Source organism: Prionailurus bengalensis, chromosome B1, assembly GCF_016509475.1.
Source record: "Prionailurus bengalensis isolate Pbe53 chromosome B1, Fcat_Pben_1.1_paternal_pri, whole genome shotgun sequence".
NCBI classification, from domain to species: Eukaryota; Metazoa; Chordata; class Mammalia; order Carnivora; family Felidae; genus Prionailurus; species Prionailurus bengalensis.
Genome location: NC_057344.1, coordinates 115532336 through 115554972, shown reverse-complemented (window position 1 = coordinate 115554972; position 22637 = coordinate 115532336). Strand labels below are relative to the sequence as shown.

At 41.3% G+C, this 22637-nt stretch overlaps 1 protein-coding gene across 1 annotated transcript in view; it reads left to right on the top strand.

Annotated features, from left to right (window-relative positions):
• Window positions 1-22637, top strand: part of HADH (hydroxyacyl-CoA dehydrogenase) — a 50489-nt gene that overhangs the window by 7336 nt on the left and 20516 nt on the right. The window contains exon 2 of the mRNA XM_043570962.1: window positions 18031-18159. Within this exon, the coding sequence (XP_043426897.1) occupies window positions 18031-18159 (129 nt within the window). The remainder of the gene's footprint in view (window positions 1-18030; window positions 18160-22637) is intronic.

Genomic DNA, 22637 nt, shown 5'->3' with positions numbered 1-22637 from the left:
GCACTTAAACAAATGGTCATAACACAGTGGGGGGGGGGGGCACAGGGGTAAGGGTGTGCAGGGGTATTACAGGAACACAGGAGGGACACCTAGCCCAGGGCCAAGAAGATTGGGGTATATGGTCTGGAAGTGATCTTAGTTAGTATCTGTGATTCTCAGTACTTAGTGTGTGTGATACTCAGGCTTGGTGAGGTGAAGCTGGGAAGAAGGTATTGACAGAGCCAAGGCCAGGAGGTGAGACAGTAGTAGATGTGGAGGCTGTAGGCCTTGTGGTGGTGTTGAAGTGTCAGTCCTCAGTGAGCATTGTGTCTGGAGAGGAGGCGAGTCTCCCTCCTGGAAGGCTTTGCATGCTATATGTAGGAACTTAAGTTTTATTCCTTGGTGCCTGGGAGCCATCAAAGAGTTTGATGGAGTAATTATTATAGACAGAAGTACCTTTTACAGAATTACATTTTAGATAGAACACTACCGCCTGTGTATGATCTTTTTTTTAATTTTATTTTTCATTTTTTTAAATTTACATCGAAATTAGTTAGCATATAGTGAAACATGATTTCAGGAGTAGATTCCTTAATGCCCCTTACCCGTTTAGCCCATCTCCCCTCCCCCAACCCCTCCAGTAACCCTCAGTTTGTTCTCCATATTTATGAGTCTCTTCTGTTTTGTCCCCCCTCCCCATTTTTATATTATTTTTGTTTCCCTTCCCTTATGTTCATCTGTTTTGTCTCTTAAAGAAGTCCTCATATGAGTGAAGTCGTATGACTTTTGTCTTTCTCTGACTAATTTCACTTAGCGTAATACCCTCCAGTTCCATCCACATAGTTGCAAATGGCAAGATTTCATTCTTTTTGATTGCCGAGGAATACTCCATTATATATATATACCACATCTTCTTTATCCGTTCATCCATCGTTGGACATTTGGGCTCTTTCCGTACTTTCTGCCTGTATATGATCTTAAGTGAATAGTTTTTCTGTTTTAATTCTGTTTCTTTTCTGAGTAAAATTAGCGTGTTGTGTTGGATTAGATAAAAGGTTTTTTTTTTTTTAAATTGTGGCAAAATAATACATAACATAAAATTTATCATTTTAGCCACTTTTAAATGTAGATAACCCTCACTTTCCAAGAGTTTGCATTATGCTACTTTGCTTTTATGAAAAATCTGTATTAGTACCTGTTTTTAGTAACTGAAAGAAATCCAGAAAGGGATTTTTGCTTTTATGGAAAAAGGCGAAACGCTAAAATAGTGTTCAGCGTTTGTTTGGCAGCGAGCCATTATAGAGGCAGTGCACACCCCGAGCGGCTCCTTCCCTGGGGACTACACTCAGTATCAAGCCATCATGGCTTTGAACTCTGTCTGTGAGCATTTGTGCTTTATTTAGATTTATTTTGTGTATCTGTTAGCAGATGTGTCCTAAGGTATCAGAAAAGCCTAAGAGAAGTTGTTTTTGGGGTATGGGAATGCTCAAAAATTTTCCATATAAATTAATGGTAATTGCTTCTTTGCTTCATGCCATTTTGGCTTATGAAAGGTTTCATAGAAGTCTTCCAGATGGTGGGGAGACCTGTATGCGGTTCAGTGGCATTTAAGTGTTTATACATTATTGTGAAACCATCGCCACCATCTATCTCTAGAACTCTGTATCTTGCAAAATTGAAATTCTGTACCCATTAAAGATGACTTCCCCCCACTGCCCCATCCCCTAGAAGCCACCATTCTACTTTCTATTTCTATGAATTTGACTGTTCTAGGCACATCATCTAAGTGGAATCTGTATCCTTCCTTTTGTGACTAGCTTATTTCACTTAATGTTATATCTTGAAGGTTCATCCATGTTGTACCATGTGTCAGAGTTTCCTTCCTTTTTAAGGAATAATAGTCCATTGGGATATTTTCAGTGGAATAATGTATGTACCACATTTTCTCTATCCATTTATCCACCTTGGGACACTTGAGTTGCTTCCACTTCTTGGTCACTGTGAATAATGCTACTGTGAGTATGTGTATATGTAGGACTAACAAGGACTAAATTATTAAGAGTCCTTGCTTTCAGTTCTTTTGAGTATATACCTAGAAATAGAATTGCTGGATAATATGTAATTATTTTTAATTTTTTGAGGAATTTCCATAATGCACCATTTTACATTCTCATCAGCAGTGTGCAAGGGTGCCAGTTTCTCCATATTTTTGCCAATAACTTATTTGTTTTCACTTTTGTAATAGCCATCAGGATGTGAATAGATCCCTTCCCTGACCTCTGTTTTATCTATTGCTCTTCTGTATGCATTTCTATGAAGAAGGATTTTATGGCTAAAAAAGTTTGAAAGCCACCACACTAATGATATTTAGGGTATCTTTCTGTTCTAAAAATTCGTGGTCTTGTTTATCTGTAGCTAATAAACCTGAACCATAAATGCGTTTCTGATTTCTGATCTCTGATCTTGCAGTAGTTGAGAAGCTAAGGTGCCTCAGTTTCCCCAGTGTGATAGAGAAGAAACCTGTGTTGGAGGGAGTGTGGCCATCCTTGACTTGGCTCACACGTGTGCCCCTCACAGATGGTCACAAATACAGGATTTGCATGCCTCTAGCTTTGCCCACAGCCCCTTGGATAAAAGGTACAGGACACATTCACATGCCCTTCAGTTCCCCTTTTGCCTGGCATCTTAACCACCAGTGCCAGAAAACAGTTAGTCTGTTTGCCAAAATAACAGACTTGTAGCATTTTTTTCCACTTGGCAACTGACCAAAAGACTGGTTATTAGCTCTTGTTGTTGTTGTTACTATCCCTTTCAAAGTAATGTGATTTTTTTGTAATTCTAAAATATCTTGAAGGTTATGTAAAATTTGTTGTAGTTTCTAGTTATAATCATGACTTCTTTTTAAAAAAATTTTTAAGTATTAAATTTTACTTAGTTAACATACAGTTTAATATTAGTTTCAGGTGCAGAATTTAGTCATTTATCACTTACATATAGCACCCAGTGTTCACCACAAGTGCCCTCCTCAATGCCCATCACCCATCTAGCCCATCCTCCCCCCTCCGCCCCCATCTCCCCTTCAGTAACTCTCAGTTTGTTCTGTATAGCTAAGAGTCTTTTTCCTGGTTTGCTTCTCTTTCTCTCAACCCCCATGTTTGTCTGTTTTGTTTCTTAAATTCCATATATGAGTGAAATCACATAGCATTTGTCTTTTTCTGACGGACTCATTTTCTTTAGCATAATACTCTCTAGCTCTGTCCACGTCATTGCAAGTGGTAAGATTTCATTCATTTTTTTTTAATGGCTGAGTAATGTTCCATTGTATGTATGTGTGTGTGTGTGTGTGTGTGTGTGTGTGTGTGTGTGTAGAGAGAGAGAGAGAGAGAGAGAGAGAGATACACACATACACACACACACACCACAACTTCTTTATCCATTCATCAGTCAGTGGACACATGGGCTCATTCCATAATTTGGCTATTGTTGATACTGCTGCTGTAAACATAAGGGTGCATTTATCCTTTTGAATCAATATTTTCGTATCCTTTGGGTAAATGCCTTGTAGTGCAAGTGCAAGAGCTGGGTAGCTCTATTTTTAATTTTTGAAGAACTTCCATACGCTTTTCCAGAGTGGCTGCACCAAGTTGCATTCCTACCAAGAGTGTAAGAGGGTTCCCCTTTCTCCACATCCTTGCCAACACCTGTTGTTTCCTGTGTTGTTAATTTTAGCTATTCTGTATAGTCATGACTTCTTGAGAACTTAGTCCTAAAATGATTTGCAAACTGGGCCTTTTTAGAAATACATTTATTATTCATTCATGTGTTCTTTTCATAATTTTTAAAAATGTTTTTATGTATTTTTGAGACAAGAGACAGAGCATGAGCAGGGGAGGGGCAGAGAGAGAGGGAGACACAGAATCTGAAGCAGGCTCCAGGCTCCGAGCTGTCAGCACAGAGCCTGACGTGGGGCTTGAACCCACAGACTGTGAGATCATGACCTGAGCTGAAGTCGGACACTCAACCGACTGAGCCACCCAGGCGCCCCTCACAAATATTAAGTGTCTTGCATGTGCTGGGTATTGGGGTGGGTAAAAGGTGATGTGTGCTTGCTGCTTTTGGGTAGCTCATTGTCCAGAGAAAGAAATATAAGCATGAACAACTAACTAATAAAGGCAGACAGATTGCCTGTCTGTCATCTGGGATGTGACCTGATACATATGAAAGTTTTGGTGGTTTAAATGTCTTCAGTAAGACTTTTAAATATGTTAAGATATGATCTGACCTATAGGATACATCTTCTACAGTAAGGAAAAAGGGAAATTTAAAAAGTATATGTAAAAAAAGGCATATGTATATATTGCACTACATACATATATTTTTAAGTTTATTTATTTGAGAGAGAGAGAGGGTGCAAGTGGGGAGGGGCAGAGAGAGAGAGGGAACGAGGTTCTGAAGCAGGCTTCATGCTGACAGTGGAGAACCTGACATGGGGCTCAGATTCAAAGTTGGATGCTTAACCGACTGAGCCCCCCAGGTGCCCCTGCACTACATATATGTATATGAAATTCATATTTACTGGAAATTCTGGTTGGACTGCAGATGGGAGTGTGCCAGAACCACCCTGTATTGGTATTTGTGTGAACAGCAAATTCAGACTCTGAAGTGGATGATGCAACAGCTCTTTTGGAAAGGTCTCTAGGTATTTTCTTGAGTTCATCATTAAAAGTTGGTGTTACTCAACATTTCCATGTCTAATTTATCTCTTTCACATCTGGAATTTCTCCTGTCTGTTGATGGGTTAATGACTATTATTCTGAAATACGCGAGATTTTTACAACATAAAATAGCCTGTGACCAATTTGTTTTTGATTTATCTGTTGTGCTCATACCCTGGTGATTGAGCTACCATTACATAAGTGAGCAGCCATTGACAGCTGGTGGTTCACACCAGCTCTGTACTTTTTCTTTCAGTATTTGGAGTCCTATATGGAAGATTTTTTTTGTATCTGTAAATCAGTAGAGGTACCAAGAAGCGACCACCTCTGTTAGAGATTGGGGGAGGTTTCACTAAAGGAGAAATAGCCTCTGTGTTGAAGGTTATTGGAGTCCCCCAAGCAGCAATGAGGGAGAAGGGGCTTCCTGGTAGGGGGAACCACCTGGGCAGGGGCGTGAAGCCATGAAATAGGTCAGAGAACGAGGAAGTATGGTGTGCCTGGGGTAGAGTACAGGCCCTGGTTACTGTACTCCAGAGCATTTCGTATTTAGCAATTACTTATGGGATAGGCACTGTGTACAAGGCATATGATAAGTACTAGAAGGTACAAAGCCCAAAAGAGTTTCTGCCATAAAGAATTTAAGTCTAGGGGCAGAAATTGCTAAACAAAGATCCAAATGACACAGTTTACTTTGTTATAAAGTGCCGTAATAAGACCAGCAAAAGTCTAGCTCTGTGGTTTCAAAACAGAAAAAAAGGGCACATTCGTTTGGAAAAAGGCTTCATGGAGAGGGTAACATTTGAAGTGGGCCTTGAATAATGGGTAGAATTTTTTAAGACTGTAATTAAAGGTTGAGATTAAGAAAAAGGTGTTGTCCAGCAAATTGTGACTCTCAGAATAGTGATACCATTAATGAAGTTCAAAGAGAACTGGATTTAGGGTCAGGACGATGACTGTAGGACATCAAGATGATGACTAAGGATGGAAGGTGTTAGTTTTAGGCATAGTTGGAATTATGAGAATGATTGAGAGTCCAGAAGGAAAAGATACAAAGACAAAAAGAATATTGAAAGCAGAATCTTGAAGGATTTGTTTAAACAAAGGTTTAAACCTTTGTTTAGAGGCTGAAAGATTGAGAGAAGTCAATATGGCTAAGAGGAACAGAGATAAGAAATAGAGGTAAGAAATTGGAGACAGTTTAAAAATTAAGCCCTAGTTGGCAGTGTGCAGGGCTTTGGAAAAGTAGAAGATAAAGCTGAAGAAGAGGCATTGGCTTTAGCAGTTAGAAGACCACAGATAAGTTATACAGCAGTTGCGGTGGAGGAAACCATGTTGCTCGTGTTTAAGAATTGCATAGTGGGGGTGAAAGTGGAAGCACTGAGGGTGGTGACCAGAGTCACAGTTGGCAGGCATCATTGCACCTTCTGTGAGCCTGGCCTTGGTCTGGACACTTCAGATGCATTCACGTCTTTAACATTCACAGCAATCCAGTGAGAAGGGTACTGGTTATCTCTTGTAACAGATCAGAAAACCATAGATAGAGAGGCTGCATAACTTGCTCAAAGTCCTCCAGTCCAGTGGCTAAGCCAGGGTTTAAAGTCTGATTCTAGAAGTTGTGTTCCACATACTATTCTGCCACCCAGTAATTGGTAGTGAAGTGAAGGCCAGCTTTAGGCGGTTAAGGAAGTTTGAAGGTCCCCCCTCCCCAACTTTTTCTTTTTTTGTTTTTTTGTTTTTTTTTTTTAATTTTCTTCAAGTTTTTTAAATGTTTATTTATTTTTGAGAAAGAGGGACAGAGTGTGAAGTGGGGAGGGGCAGAGAGAGAGGAAGACACAGAATCTGAAGCAGCTCCAGTCTCCAAGCTGTCAGCACAGAGCCCGACATTGGTCTTGAACTCATGGACCTGGGAGATCATGACCTGAGCCAAAGTCGGACGCTTAACTCACTGAGCCACTCAGGCACCCCTCTTACTTTCTTTTTAAATGAAGAGAGATCCCAGTCTGTTTGTAAAAAAAGGAAGGACATAGAAAGGAACAAATCTTGGGATCAGAAGGTTTAAGAACCAGGACGCCTGAGTGGCTTCGTTGGTAAGCGTCCAACTCTTGACTACGGCTCAGGTCACGATCTCTTGGTTTGTGAGTTCTAGCCACACCTCGGGCTCTGTGCTGACAGCTCATGGAGGTTTTCTCTCTCTACCTCTCTCTCTCTGCCCCTATCCTGCTGGTGCTCTCTTTCTCTCTCAAATAAATAAACTTAAAAAAAAAAAGTCATAAGAACAAAAGCAAAATAAAATAATTTACCTTAGGAGGCTGTACCTGGATCCAGTATTAGGCCTCAGAGCTGCCTAGAATAAAAATAATCAGCTCTTGTGATATTCTAGGCACTATTTTCAGTGTTTAGCACGTATTAACTCATTTAATCCTCTCAACAACCCTGTTGCCCCATTTTTTTTTTTTTTCTAGATAAGGAGACAGCCCACAGAGGTCATGGAATGTTTCTCATCTCACATCTGGTAGCTGAGCTCCAGATGGGCTGGTCCTTGCTCAGCTCAGAAAGGTCTTGACTGTTCCCCTTGGACCCAGCAGTGCCTTTTGGGTCAAGAATAGCCAGCACGTGAGCTCCAGATGTGGACAGCTTACCTTCAAATCCTAGTTCCCTTCAGACCTTCAGTTTTGTTATAGTTATAATACTTACCCCAAAGGCTATTATGAAGATGAAATTGGGTAATTTATGGGGAGTGAAAGCTCCCTGAGAGCAGGGGACTTGTTTTATTCACTACCTTACTCCAGAGCCTGAAAGAGGCATGGATGACATAGATGTTGAGTCAGTAGTAGGCAGTAGTCATTTGAAGGAGTGAACATGGAGATGTAGCGATAGCCAGCATGTACTCTAAACGGTAGTTCTCCTCTCCCTAGGGGAGCTCAGGTATTGGGGATGGGATCAAAAATGCTCACCCTCAGAAACCAAGTGTTTTGTCTGTGACCTTTGATCATTCGGTGGAAAGCATTTTCTAATAATCTCTGTATTTTTCACCCAGACTGTTCAAAGGTTTCCCTGCTATCCATATTGTTTGTGTACCCCAGTACATTAAAACCTTGGATTGTGAGTAACTTGTTCTGCGAGTGTTCCACAAGATGAGCAGACATTTCTTTTTTTTATTTTAATTTTAATTAATTAATTAATTAATTTTTATTTTTTAATTTACATCCAAACTAGCATATAGTGCAATAAGGATTTCGGGAGTAGATTCCAGTGATTCATTCCCTATGTATAACACCCAGGAGCAAACATTTCTAATAAATTTAACTTTATAAACAAGCAGTGTCTTGTAATATGAGTAGTACATGACACCGAATGTCACATGATCACAACTGAGCCAGTAGTTCTTCTCTCACTGAGGGATTGTGGGTGATGGTCTCCCATGCTCAGATGCTCGGTCTCAGGCCATGGTGTTTGGCAGAAATCTGTGATTTTTCAGAATGTTGGCGGGTGCCCACAACTGGCACTAGTGTGTTTTTTGTCACTTCAAAGCACCTATGGACAGTCCTTTGCTTTTCCATACAAGAGTAAGCATAGGAATGCTTTGCCTCATTCTAGGTCAGGCTGCCTGCAGATACAGACTCTTTTCTCTGCTGCCTTATTGCCAGTTAACAGCATATGACAAGAGTCTATTGATACTGTACTGTAGTTAATATCTGTGCGAGTGTATACAATGGCAGAAAAAGGTTGAAAAGTGGTAAGAAGGAGATGATTATGGTGGAAGTTAAGAAGGAAATCATCGAGAATTATGAATGAAGTGTGTGAGTGGCCGAAATTGCAAGATTTTATAGGAAGTCTGCGTCTGCATCTCATCTGCAGAGGAGAAGGAGATAAAGGTAGGGGGATCCCTCACTTCAAATGAGATTAGGGAGATGTTTAAAATGCGGGAAACTGTGCAAAATTTTGTAGAAAAGCACCACTGGAATAAGGCTGTAGCAGTGCGAGCGATGAACCTGTTTAACGACAACGCAATGTCACATTTCTGCGAAATCCTCAAAAGGAGGCAAAAGCAAGTGTCCTTGGATAGGTTCCTTGTTAAAATTGCACGAAAAGAAAAAGATTCCATTGAGCCAATAGATAGCAGTGATTCCTTTAGTGAGAGTGAAAGTCGTCTTACACAATAACCCTCTTCGCTTGTCTCCCTCGCACCAGCCACAAAGGTTTTCAAAGGTAAGTGCAGGTTAATTTATTTTTCTTTATATTTTGTATTTTCTTCTTTATTATTTTGTATTCTATTACAGTATTGTAATCATTTTTATATGAATAGTTTTAGGTTGTAGAACAAATCATCTAACTTTCCATTATTTCTTAGGGGAAATACGCTTTGATATACAAGTGCTGTGGATTACAAGCATGTTTTCGGAATGAATTATGCTCACAAACCAGGGTTTTACTGTACAATTATTTGGCTTCCCAGAACAACACAGCAGTCTTGTTCTGTTCTTAGCCTTCAAAGCAGAGTGTAAATGAAAGCCATGAATGAAAACCTAACTTCTTGAAGGACTCAGGACTTCAATGGGGAGGAGTAACTAGAAAGCCATAACCATGAACCACCATATCTATCATAGGAGAGAAGTGGGCCTCAGCAGCAATTAGGAATGAATCTTACAAGACTGATAGAAGTTAGATGGGAAAGAGATTTTAAGGTCAAAAAGAAGCAGCTAAAGAAACTGTGGGATGGCCTTAGGAGTTATGAGTGTTATAGTTTTAGACTTGTTTAGACATGTTCCTTCCTCCCCAACCACCATGAACCCGTGGAGACGTTTGCACTTTAAGAAAATGAAACAAACGTCTGTTAAGGTTGCAAGAGATGAGCTTGAAAGGGGGAAACTCTGTTGGGAGGCTTTTGCTGTGGAAACATCTGGCCCTACACTGGTTTGTTTTGTGGGACTGAAAGAGGAATGTTGTTGAACTAAGTGTCAATGCTGTGTTTCAGTTTAAATGTGTGACGACGACGACTTCTTCTTCTTCTTCTTCTTCTTCTTCTTCTTCTTTTTCTTCTTTTTTCTGATACTTTTTTTTTGGATACACCTTCTTAATATTTCATTTTATGGTTACCAGAAAGGTTAGATGAGGTCATTGCTTTTCAAACTAGGGTCTTTATGAAAGCTTATTTTGAGGATCTGAAAGTTCTATAAGAAATTTAAAAATTATGTGTTTTCCTGTCATTGATGATCTTGAAATTTTGAACATCTTCTGGATGATATGAATGTTTATTGTATCACTGATAAGATCTGATACATCAGTGCCAGTATGTACACTTGTGTTTGTAATATCATTCGTGTCAAGGGAAGACACAGTGTCTTCTCCAAGAACCTTTTGCTATAAATTGAAGAAAGAAGTGGGAGAATGGAACAATTACAGGCATTTGGTAAAGATATAACAGCTCTGGATACTGAAGAACTGAGCCTTTCAGTGGTTAGCACAATACTTATATTGTAGATACTTGTGTTACATGGATCCTCTCTTGGGGTCAGTAATTAGCTGTAGGAATAGTGGTAGCCACATAATGTGTTTTCCTGTTCCAAATGTCAAAAATAATCATATATGCTCTTTTACTGTAGGTTTTTTTTTTAAATTTTTTGTTTCAACGTTTATTTATTTTTGGGACAGAGAGAGACAGAGCATGAACGGGGGTGGGGCAGAGAGAGAGGGAGACACAGAATCGGAAACAGGCTCCAGGCTCTGAGCCATCAGCCCAGAGCCTGACGCGGGGCTGGAACTCACAGACCGCGAGATCGTGACCTGGCTGAAGTCGGACGCTTAACCGACTGCGCCACCCAGGCGCCCCTTACTGTAGGTTTTAATCTCATAATTGTCAAGAGAATAAACTACAGAACCATAAGGTGACACCTTATTAAAATGGACATTTGATACTTGAGAATTGGTTAAATAAAATTAAACGAGATAGGCCTGATGTCTGGCACATACGAAGTACTCTAAACTGTAGTTGTTACTAGGGACAGCAAACCTCTGTGGCCTCTGGTTTCTGTTTGCTGTGGAGTTTTTCAAGGGATTTCTTCTCTAGGGAACTCAGGATTTTACCCTGGCACTGCTGCCTGTGGAGAAGAAAGGGAGCAACTAGCTTAAGACTGTTGGGGGTTAGCCAGGAACCAGCAGTCATCAAAGATCAGTGTAGATGCATATGTGGCCAGAGATCAATACTAGAAGAGAGCCATTTCAAGGAAGATACTGGAACATAATCAGGAAACAAGTGTGTGGGGCTTGACCTTCAAGAAAGGAATTAAGAAGCAAGTTCTGTTTAGGGGAAATGTAGCAATACCCTCATGTTCAAGAGTCCTGGGCAGAAGTAGGAGCTTGGTGGAGCCTGACTTTTCCTTGAGGAATTTGGGGAGAAGTTAGAGGAGAGGAGTCTTTCAGATAGTATGTTCTAGATAACATTTAGAACTTTCTCAGGGACAGGGCAATAGGAAGACCTAGAAACCCTACTGATTTAGGGACAGAGATTTGCTGGCCTCTCAGTGGTTTGAGGAGATAGTTGGCAACCCAGGAGGGCTGGGATGGGGTGGGGATAGGGATCAGGGCTGACAGGTTCTTTATTTTAGAGTGATGCTTTGGTTCTTGGGCTGTGCATTAGAATCATCTGGGGGTGTTTTTTTAAATGCCAGTGCCTTCAGACTAAGTAAATCACAGAATCTGCAGGTGAGACTTGGACATTGGTTGATTTAAATGTCTCCCCACCTGATTCTAATCTGCAGCCAGATTTGAGCACAGACTGTAGAACATCAGAATCACTAGGAAGGCTTTGTTAAAATTCTGACCCAATCCATAGTTTCTGATTTATTGGGTTGGGAGTGGAGTCTGAGAATTTTCGTTTCCTTTCTTTCTTTTTTTTTTAAGTTTATTTATTTTGAGAGAGCGAGCAGGGGAGGGTCAGAGCAAGAGGGAGAGAGAGGATCCCAAGCAGGCTCCACGCTGTCAGCAGTAGAGCCCAACTTGGGGCTCAGACTCAAGAACCATGAGATCATGACCTGAGCTGAAACCAAGAGCCAGATGTTTAACCAACTGAGCCACTCAGGCGGACTGAGAATTTGCATTTCTAACAAGTTCCCAGCTGATGTTGATGATGCTGGCCCAGGACCCATACTTTGAGAACTCCTATTCTAGAAACACAGGCTGTTTCAGGTGTCTGTTGAGGCTTTAATGCTCACGTGGAAGCTGTCATTTAACTGGATAGATGTTCTTGTTTATCAAGTCCTTTTTGCTGTGACTATGACTGTGATATGATTGAACTGAAGGCTGCTTCTGTTGTCATTATACCACTTGCTAACCCTAACCATGGGAAATACACAAGTTGCCGAACCTCTTTAAGCCCCAGCTTACCTTATCTACGAAATGGAATGGTCCTTCCAATTTCATAAGAACTGTTGAAGTGTATTAGGACTCCAGTTTGGAAAAGAACTGACACATTATTTAACAGGAATTTTTGTGGATGTCACCAAGTCCATAATAGTTACTAAGGAAGGCATGAGGGAAAGAGAATACAAAAAAGTCAATAGCATGAAATTTTTGTAAAATGATATTTTATTATTTTTGTATCTTGAAAGCTGGTTGTCTCAGCAAATAAGGCAGCATTCCTTGGACTCCTCTAACTAGACTACAAGAAAAGTTCCGGGGCCAGGCAGCCTTGGAATTCGACCTCTGGCTTCACAGCTTAACAGCTGAGTGATATTGCCCTCTCTAATTCCCTTTCTTCATTTGCAAAACAGGGTTGATGTCTGCTTTAACAAAGTTGTTGGATTGATCAGAAATATCTTGGAAAATGCAGAGTATGTGCCTGGTACATAGTAAGTGCTCAGTACATTGCGGCTCTTAATTTTGCTGCATTTGTTGCTTTTTTTTTCTTTTTTTAAGGGTTTGTGTTCTTTCTGATAATTGTGGATAGAGACTGTTACTTCTGTAAGCACTCCTAGCTCTCAGGGATCTCATAGGAGAAATAAGACAAGTGCATTAATAATTTAGAAAGAAATAAGCTGGCCTTTATTAAGTGGCCTGTGGCTGTGTAGCCATGCTTACGACGGTCTCAGCTTATAGAGCCAGTCTGGGGTAAGAGTCATGCAGCTCTCAGGTCTGACATGGAATGCATGGGGGCAAGGGACAGACTGCTTGATCCTGAGTCCATCTCAGTGCTGGACAGTTTAGACACATAGCAGTAGGAAAGGAATACCAATCCCATTTGGAGTAGATTAATACAGTAAAAGAACATTGGACTCATCCTGTGGAAAGCATCTAATACGTGCCAGGCAATGAGCTAGTTGTGTTTTGTTTGTTTGTTTATTTATTTACTAAGTAAGCATTGAGTGCTAACTATGGGCCATGTGCTTAGGTTTGCAAAGACAAATAGGACATGAAGTTGTCCTCAAGGTGTTGCTGACCTGATGTCCCTAGAGTATGTCTGCAAGAAATGACTGCAGGAAACTTGAACATCAGGTTGGGTTGCTGTCTGTGGGTAGATAGAATGAAAATACTGCTGTAACCTGAAATCACTTGAAGTGATGCTATAAAGTTCATCCGTTCTATCCGTAATAAATTGTGACCTGCACCAAAGAGCTTCTTCATAAAATGGAAAATACTTCACAGAGAATTTAGTTTTCTCTTTTTTGCCTGTATTGTCTCCATTCAAACCTAACCATATCCACTTTGGTTTTAAATAGGAATGTCCTGGGGAGCCTGGGTAGTTCAGTCAGTTGAGCATCCGACTTCGGCTCAAGTCATATCTTGCAGTTCATGGGTTTGAGCCCCACGTGAAGCTCTGTGATGACAGCTTAGAGCCTGGAGCCTGCTTCAGATTCTGTGTCTCCCTCTCTCTCTGCCCCTACCCCTTTTGTGCTCGCTCACCCTCCCTCCCTCCTTCTCTCTCTCTCGCTCTCGCTCTTGCTCTCGCTCTCGCTCTCTCTCTCAAAAGTAAATAAACATTAAAAAAAAATTAAATAGGGATGTCCTTTCTACCTGTGTCTACACCATAAGATTTCCTTCATATTTTCCTGAAGTTTTATGAATTAATCAAGAAAAGAAAAGCTGAAGTAGAAAATGTTTACAAAAACAAAAACAAAACTGTCAGGAATAACTATTTAGAGTATACAGTTGTTGCCTTCTCACTAGACCAGAAATACTGGTATAGGCACTTTGGAGAGTCCAAAATCCTAGAAAATGTTCCAGTCATTTGAGTAAGAGAGAAAAAATTGAGCCTTTTTCAGACCAATAAGGCACTGTGGAGCTAAGGGAAATTTTGCAGAGCAAAAATGTGATCAGTAACACACTGGGAAAGATCTGTCTTCTTCCTCTCTGTTAGGTTTGTCCCCTCCTTGCACCTCCTGCATCTTCTGGTTGAGAGGGAAAATAAACAAATGTTTTTAACACGCTCACTTTGACGTGATCATTTGACATGTGCACTTTGCTCTCCCGGAACATTGCCTGGAGAGTCTTGATTTAATAGCTGTTTTTGGCCAGTGTCTACACACACATGTTATCTCTAGTGTGCTCATTCAGGATGAGGCAAGGCAGGGACCCACCTGCTCAGTGTCTTCTTGCGGGGGTGGGGTTGTGGGAGAACAGAAGAGGGAGTGGCTGGAGGAGTTAATCAGAGGACTTAGGATAAGAGGAGGGTCAGCATATAGGTTGAAAATGCTTTTCTGGCCATGGTTTTTCCTGGTTGAATTTTAGTGTTTTTATAATGCCTGTGGCTTTGGTTTACTTGAATATTTGAGGGCACTTTCCTCTCCAGGTTTGGTTCTGCTTGCAGTTTAAACAAAGTAATTATAATTGATCCTTGAACAACATGGGTCTAAACTATGTAGATCCACTTATACATGGATTTTTTACAATATTGTAAATGTATTTCCTCTTCAAGATTTTCTTAACATTTTCTTTAGCTTGCTTTACTGTAAGAATATGGTATATAATACATAAAACATGCAAAAATTTTTTTTTAATTTTTTTTTTTTAACATTTATTTATTTTTGAGACAGAGAGAGAGCATGAACAGGGGAGGGTCAGAGAAAGAGGGAGACACAGAATCTGAAACAGGCTCCAGGCTCTGAGCTGTCAGCACAGAGCCCGATGCAGGGCTCGAACCCACGGACTGTGAAATCATGACCTGAGCCGAAGTCAGACGCTTAACCCACTGAGCCACCCAGGCGCCCCGCAAAAATATTTTTTAATTGATTGTTATTAGTAAGGCCTCTGGTCAACAGTAGGCTTAATAGTTAATTTTTGGGGAGCCATAAGTTGTATGTGGATTTGCAATGGTGTAGGGGGTCAGCACACCTAACCTCAAGTCGTTCAGGGGTTAAGTGTATAAGGAAAGCATTGTGGCTTATCTGCTCTATAACAAAAAATTCCCCATGATTGTCAAATCAAACATGAGTATAATAACTTTGAAAATGGGTTTCTAGAGAAAAGGTGTGAAATCACCTCTTATTTGTTCCTTCCCTGTCCCCTTCCCCCACACCTCTTCATGGTTAATCCTTTATTCTTGGCCCATTCTGGATGTCCTCTTATCCAGCCTTCTGAGTTCAGATGCCTGAAAGGATTCTTCACTGTGGCAGTTTTTATTTTATTTGACTTCCCATATATGGAGCCTTATATATTTAGTCCCCCCCCCCCCCCATGTATTCTCCGTGTGATTATAAAGTCCCTGAGCAGAAGGACACTGCCCTTGTTTTCTTTATCTCTCTTTCCTTCAGCTTTGGTACTATCTTGTGCCAGATGTACTTGAATTTTCTTCTCCAACTCCTTGAGGAGCAAAAAAACTTGAGTGATGCCTGCTGGAGAAAAAGGAGGGGAAGTGGACTGGGACCTAGTCATGTAGAAATCTGAGGAATCCTTTCTGTCCTAGTCAAAGGATGATCTAGGTCAGAGGTTAAGAGGGACAAAGTGAAGATCACTTGTGTCATTCCAGAGGGACTCTCAGAGGAGCTGGAAGAAAAATGGGAGGTCCCTAAGCCAGCACCTCTGCTTGCCTCCACCTTGCACGTGAGGTGTCCCATCGCTGGTCGTCACACCTCCCTTCAGCTGTTGCTTCGCAGGGTTGTCTGTCTCCAACTAGTTTAATTTCATCACCAGCTGCATCTGGAATTTGAGATTTATTTTCTTAGTTTCTGTGTCATGATTCTCCACCAAATCCCCCCACTCCTCCAGCTTTGGTGATTTAGGCACAGGACCCAGCATATAGTTATACTCATGGCTACCATTTATTACAGCAAAAGGATACAAAACAGAAACAGCAGAGGGAAAAGATGTGTGGGGCAAAGTCTGGCGGAAAACAGGGGCAAGCTTCCAGAGTCCTCTCCCAGTGGAGTCGCACAGGACACACACAGTTCCTCCAGGAATAAGTTGTGACGGCACATATGGAATGTTGACCAGGGATGCTCATTGGAGACCCAGGGCCCTTGGTCTTTACTGGGGCTGTTCACATAGGCACCCTCTGCCTGGCACATACCAAAGTTCCTGACCCCCAGAAAGAAAGCAGGTGTGCAGCAAAAACCACAATGCATAAGCAGTTTAGGCACAGAGAACTATTCCTCTCCGGGAAGGATGGGAACCCTCCAAATCTAAGTTTCCAGGTGCCAGCCAAGGGCATTTCTAAAGATAACAGTCCCAGGCCTGCTGTGTTGCCTTTTCTGCACTGTGTCTAAATTTGCTCTTGCTTTTTTTGCTCTGAATTTATTAGATGTTCAAATTTGTGTCACGTGATTTGAGGTGTTGGCAAGATGAGCCTGGGTCTGCTGTTATTTAGAGAGAAACCCTCCTCTGGATTGATGGAGGTTTTGCTTTCCAGACATTGTTTTGCTTTGGCCATGCTGCCTGCCTGCAGCTTGTGTTTCTGCCAATAGGGCAAGTTCACCACTTGCCTCTGTCCTTTTATCAAGGTAATTCTCGTTACCACCACTACCCAGCTATGGTTGTTAGACCTTCCTGTCCTGGCAGCATTTTCTTTTCTTGGTTCCCAGGCATGCTCTGGGGCAGGGCAGTACTGATGCTGCCTGCCTACAGGTCCCACAGGCTCAGACTTGCAGCCCCTTTATGAAGCTTTCCCAGGAAGAGAACGTAGGTGCTATTGTAATTAACTTCCATTTAAAACCTGTCTTATGATTTTTATAAGTGTTCTTAGGAAATCTTGGCTCAGGGATTTGAACCTCTTTGCCTTTGAGTTTTGCTTTTCTGTTACTTTTCCTCTCCGGTTTTCAGCTTTGAATTTTTAGTTGCCTAGTTTAAAAAAATCTCACATCATGATGGTAGTTTAGAACTGTTTCTTCCTGTCATCTCTGGGCAGGTTCATTTCAGCTAACCTGTCGCTCTCCTACTCACTGTTGGCCTACAGAAGTTCTAAAGCAGTGGCCCTGCAGGGGTCTTCTCAGACCCTGAAGGGCATGTCAGTTGTGCTGGTGTCCTATATCATTTATATTTGTGTTACAGGCCATGGTCCTCTTACTTATGGTTTGAACTGAGTACAATGCCTACCTGTAATGTGACCCAATGACCTATTTTTAGCCACACTACCTATTCCACAGTCCTTGCCAAAGCTGTTGGCAAATTATGATGGAATTGGGATTGACTTGTCACTGAATATAGCTGAACGAAGCTGGCTCCAGGTGAACTTTGAACAGCTTCACTAAATGTGCCCCTCGGGACTTAGCCAAGGTGGGATGGGGCAGGGAGGGGAATTGCCCTCCTAAGTTGGCTGACCACCAAAGACCTACTTTCATGGGAACCATGTCACTAAATAGCCCTTGGAAACTTTTTGCTACAGTTATTCAAGTCTTCTGTTACTGAGCTAAGGACGCAGAAGAGATGAGCTAAGTGGTCAAGCTACACAGGATATGCTCCAATTTTAAGGAAAAAAGATGGTGGATGGGGAGTAAACGCTCTGTGAGTGGGCTCTTGAGCACATGGAATACGGCTAGTGCAACTGAGGAACTGAATTTTGAACTTTAGTCCATTTCAGTTAAATACCACATGTGGCTAGTGGCTCCCTGTTGGACAGTACTGTTCAGGGAAGTGATTAGAGTGTGGCCTTCAGAGCCTTGATTCAGATCCCAGCTCTGCTGCCTACCTGTTGTGTGACAGTGCACATACTTCTTATAAGGTGGTTTTGAGAATTTGTCCATCCACATAAAGGCTTTAGAGCAGTGCCTGGCAAGAGGTATGTGTTTAGTTGATACTGGCTTATTATTACGTTTACTTGGTATTTTGAATGGAATGGTGGCAGAGTTCGTATGGAATATGAAACTCTACTATTTTTATTCTTTTATGTTTTCTTTCTTTTTTGCTATAGGTTGCTGCAGCAACTGGCCACACGGTAATGTTGGTGGACCAGACAGAGGACATACTAGCAAAATCTAGAAAGGGGATTGAGGAAAGCCTTAGGAAAGTGGCCAAGAAGAAGTTTGCAGAAAACCCCAAGGTAATTTTTGTTTTATATGATTTCAAGACCATTCCTCTGACCATATCACATTTGGTGGCCTTTGCTTCTTTTTTTTTTTTTTAATTTTTTTTTTTTTCAACGTTTATTTATTTTTGGGACAGAGAGAGACAGTGCATGAACGGGGGAGGGGCAGAGAGAGAGGGAGACACAGAATCGGAAACAGGCTCCAGGCTCTGAGCCATCAGCCCAGAGCCCGACGCGGGGCTCGAACTCACGGACTGCGAGATCGTGACCTGGCTGAAGTCGGACGCTTAACCGACTGCGCCACCCAGGCGCCCCTGCTTCTTTTTTGATTTGTTGTGTAAAGCTCATTTTCGCATAACTTTAGACCAGTATAAGTAACATCATCACTGTACATACTAACTGTAAGAACTGATTACAGAACAGGAGAAGTAGATAACCATATTGTTGGGTTTTGAGGTGGGGGAGAAGGTTTCTGCAGGTAGTGAACTCATTCTGTCCATTGAGAATTTGGGCTTAAGGAACACCTGTTTTGTTATACTGATGGAAGAGAGTGAAACAGGAAGGTAATTTTTGTACTTGTAAGTTTAAAAGAAAATGATATAATAAACATCGTATTCAGATAGAAAATTTTGATTGCTTAAACAATGTCTTATGCCCTTTTATAATGTCATTACCAGAGAGGAAAATACAGAATGTTCTCACTTCCCAGCAGCAGAGGGGGTGCAAGAACCTGAGGAACCCTAGAAGGCTGGAAACTGGTTCACTGACTCGTTTTCTTTGGACCTTCACATTTAATTAGAAATACTGTGGAAGTCACCAAGTGAATTTTTATTTACGCTTGTCACCTTGTTAAAGTTGCTTAAGATTGGTTCCCTTGGGGCTTGGATGGAATTTCACTTTCATACACAGGCAGAGAAGAGTGCAGGTAGGGATTTTGTTCTGTTTGTCACCTCAGGTGTCCATAGTGTATGTCTAGTTGCCTGTTCAAAAAGATTGTTTATTTATTAAAAAAAATTTTTTTTAAATGTTTATTCATTACTGAGAGATAGAGACAGAGCCTGAGTAGGGGAGGGGCAGAGATAAGGGGAGACACAGAATCCGAAGCAGGCTCCAGGCTCTGAGCTGTCAGCACAGAGCCCGACGAGGGGCTCGAACTCACAAACTGTGAGATCATGACCTGAGCCGAAGTCAGAAGCTTAACCAACTGAGCCACCCAGGCACCCCTCAAAAATTTTTTTTAAAGTTTATTTATTTTGAGAGAGAGAGAGTGAGCATGAGCAGGGAAGGGGCAGAGAGAGAGGGAGAGAGAAAAATCCCAATCAGGGTCCATGCTGCCAGCACAGAGCCCAACATCAGACTCATGAACTGTGAGATCATGACCTGAGGAGAAATCAAGAGTCAGATGTTCAACTAAGTGAGCCACTCCAGCACCCCACCTTTTGAAATTCTTTATTATAAAAGAATATATATGCCATTTTAGCTATTTTTTTATTATATTTTATTATTTTATTATTTTATTATATTTTTTATTATATTTTATCATTATTAAAAAAATGTGCCATTTTAGCTATTTTTAAGGGTAGAATTTGGTGACTTTAATTACATTCACACTATTGTGCAGCCATCACAACTCTTTACAAAACTTTCATCTTTCCAAAGAGAAACTCTATACCCATTAAGCAATAACTCCTCATTCCCTCCTTCTCCCATCTCCCAGTAACCACTAATTTGCTTTCTGTCTCTCTGAATTTGCCTGTTCTAGGGACCTCCGGTAAGTGGAATCATATGCTTTTTGTCCTTTTTTGACTTGATTTATTTCATCTGTCTTCAAGATTCATCCAGGTTGTAGCATGTGTCTGACCTCCACTCTTTATCGTGCTTGAATAATACTCCATTGTATGTCTATATACCACATATTGTTTATCCATTCCTGTCAGTGACCCTTGGGTTGTTTTCACCTTTGGACCATTGTGATGAATAATGCTGCAGTGAACATTGATATACTATCTGTTCAGGTCCTTCTTTAATTCATTCACATATGTACCAGAAGTAGAATATCTGGGTCATATGACAGTCCTGTGTTTGGCTTTTTAAGGAACCACCAAACTGTTTTCCACGGTGGCTAAACCATTTTACATTCCTACAAGCAGTGTATGAAGGTTCCAGTTTCTCCACATCCTGGCCAACACTTGCTTTTTATTTTTTTCATAATAGCCATCATGGGAGGTGTGAAGTGGTATCTCACTGTGGTTTTGGTTTGCATTTTCTTTTTCTTTTTTAAGTTTATGTATTTGAGAGAAAGAGAGAGAGAGAGAGCATGAGCAGTGGAGGAACAGAGGGAGAGAAAGAGAGAATCCCAAGTAAGCTCCATACTGTCAGTACAGAGCCCAACGCAGGGCTTGAATTCATGAACCACAAGACTATGACCCGAGCCAAGATCAGAGTCAGATGCTTAACTGACTCAGATACCCAGATGCCCCGCTTTACATTTTCTTAATATGTAGTCACCTTTTAAAAATCAGAGGGGCAGGAGTGGAGACAATTTTTACTTTCTCCCTGAAGAAATCCAAGCAATAAGTATCACAGGCAGATTAACAACTGGCATCTGTCCCCCAAATTCTTTTTTTTTTTTTTAAGTTTATTTATCTATTTTGAGAGAGAGAGAGAGTGAGCAGGGGAGGGGCAGAGAGAGAGGGAGAGAGAGAATCCAAAGCAGACTCTGCGCTGTCAGTGTGGAGCCCAGTGAGGGGCTGGAACTCACTAACCGTGAGATCATGACTGGAGCTGAAACCGAGTCAGATGCTTAACTGACTGAGCCACCCAGGCACCCCTGTCCCCCATATTCTTAATGATAGGGGGACCTGGGATAGGGCATATTGTGATGAGGGTGATGAGGGTCCAGATGGGGCCAGGGGTGGGGGGGTGTTGCTAAGAGCCCTGGAAGTTGGAGTCAAGGACAGAGTGAGTCTGAACCCAGGTCATCTGCATTTTTCATTTGTTTATTCTGTACACATTTGCTGCTTGTCTCCTTTGAGCAGAGGCTCTGGGCCCTGCTTGAAGGATTAAAAAAAAAAAAAAAAAGTGGGTGGTGTGCTCCAGATGCACAGCTCCAGATGAGTGACTCCTTGGGAGTCTGGTGTCTTGCTGTTTCTCATCTGTGCCTGGGATGTGCTTGGAGGAGGGACGAGTCAGCTTCAGCTTGCCTCATTGACACACTGCATGCACTTTGTTCTGCACAGACCAGCACATCAGCCACTTGCTACAGGCGGCTGTGGAGAGCTCAACATGGGGCTGGTCCAAGTCGAGTCACATGCTGCATGTGAAGACAGACACCAGATTTCAAAGACTTAATAGGAAGGACGAATGTAAAATGTCACACTGCTTTTTTTTTTTTTTTTTTAAGTTTATGTATTTTGAGAGAGAGCAGGGGAGGGGCAAAGAGAGAGGCAGACAGAGAGAATCCCAAGCAAGCTCCGCACCAGCAGCGTAGAGCCTGATGTGGAGCCATCAGGCGATGGCTTGATGCGGGGCTCAAACTCATGAACCGTGAGATCATGACCTGAGCCGAAATCAAGAGTCAGACACTTAACCAGCTGAGCCACCCAGGCGCCCCAAACATCTCATTGCTTTTTATATTGATTACATGTTCAAATGATAGTATCTTAGATGGATTGGGTTAGATAAAACTAATTTTACCTGTTCAGTTTTTAAAATGCAGCCAATAGAAAATTTAAAATCACTTTTTATCTCACATTATATTTCTGTGGAAAAGCTCTGATAGTTGTTTTGTTCCATGATGGTTTTGGATGGCTTTGCTGATTATGACCACGTTGCTGAATATGTTCCCAGGGTGACAATGCCCCATGGACAAATTACATCCTGAAATAAAATGGCACTTGTTAGAGGTGCTGTCTTCTTCCTTTTTTTTTTTTTTTTTTTCACAAAGGATTTCTCTGTATTATTTCTCAGGTATGCATGAGTCTACATTTAGCTCAGGAAATCTCTCAATTAAAAATGTCATGGGGGAGAGAAAAACAATATAAGTAGACCATTTTAAACTAAGAGATAAAACAGCCAAATGAAATGTGCAAACTTTGACTACATCTTGAGAGACAACTGGGGAAGTTCGAGAATGCACTATTTTCCGGCTAGTTCAATGAGACTATGCTACGTAAACAAATGTTCTTATTTTTGGAAGATGCATGTGTACTTATTCTGGTGAAGTGACATGATGTTAACAATTTACTTTCTAAAGATTTAGCAAGAAAACAAGGGTGTGTAAAGAAAGATAAGACAAATGAGCAAATGTGGCAAAATTTTAACAATTATTAAATCTAGGTTGATCTACATTACAGTTGCTACTATTACACTAGTCTTTGAACATTTTTACATTTGATAGTTTCCAAATAAAAAGCTCCCAGAGCTCACTCATTCATATGGTCTTTTCTTTGTCCCCCATCTCCACCAGTAGAAATCCATCCATCCTATAAAGG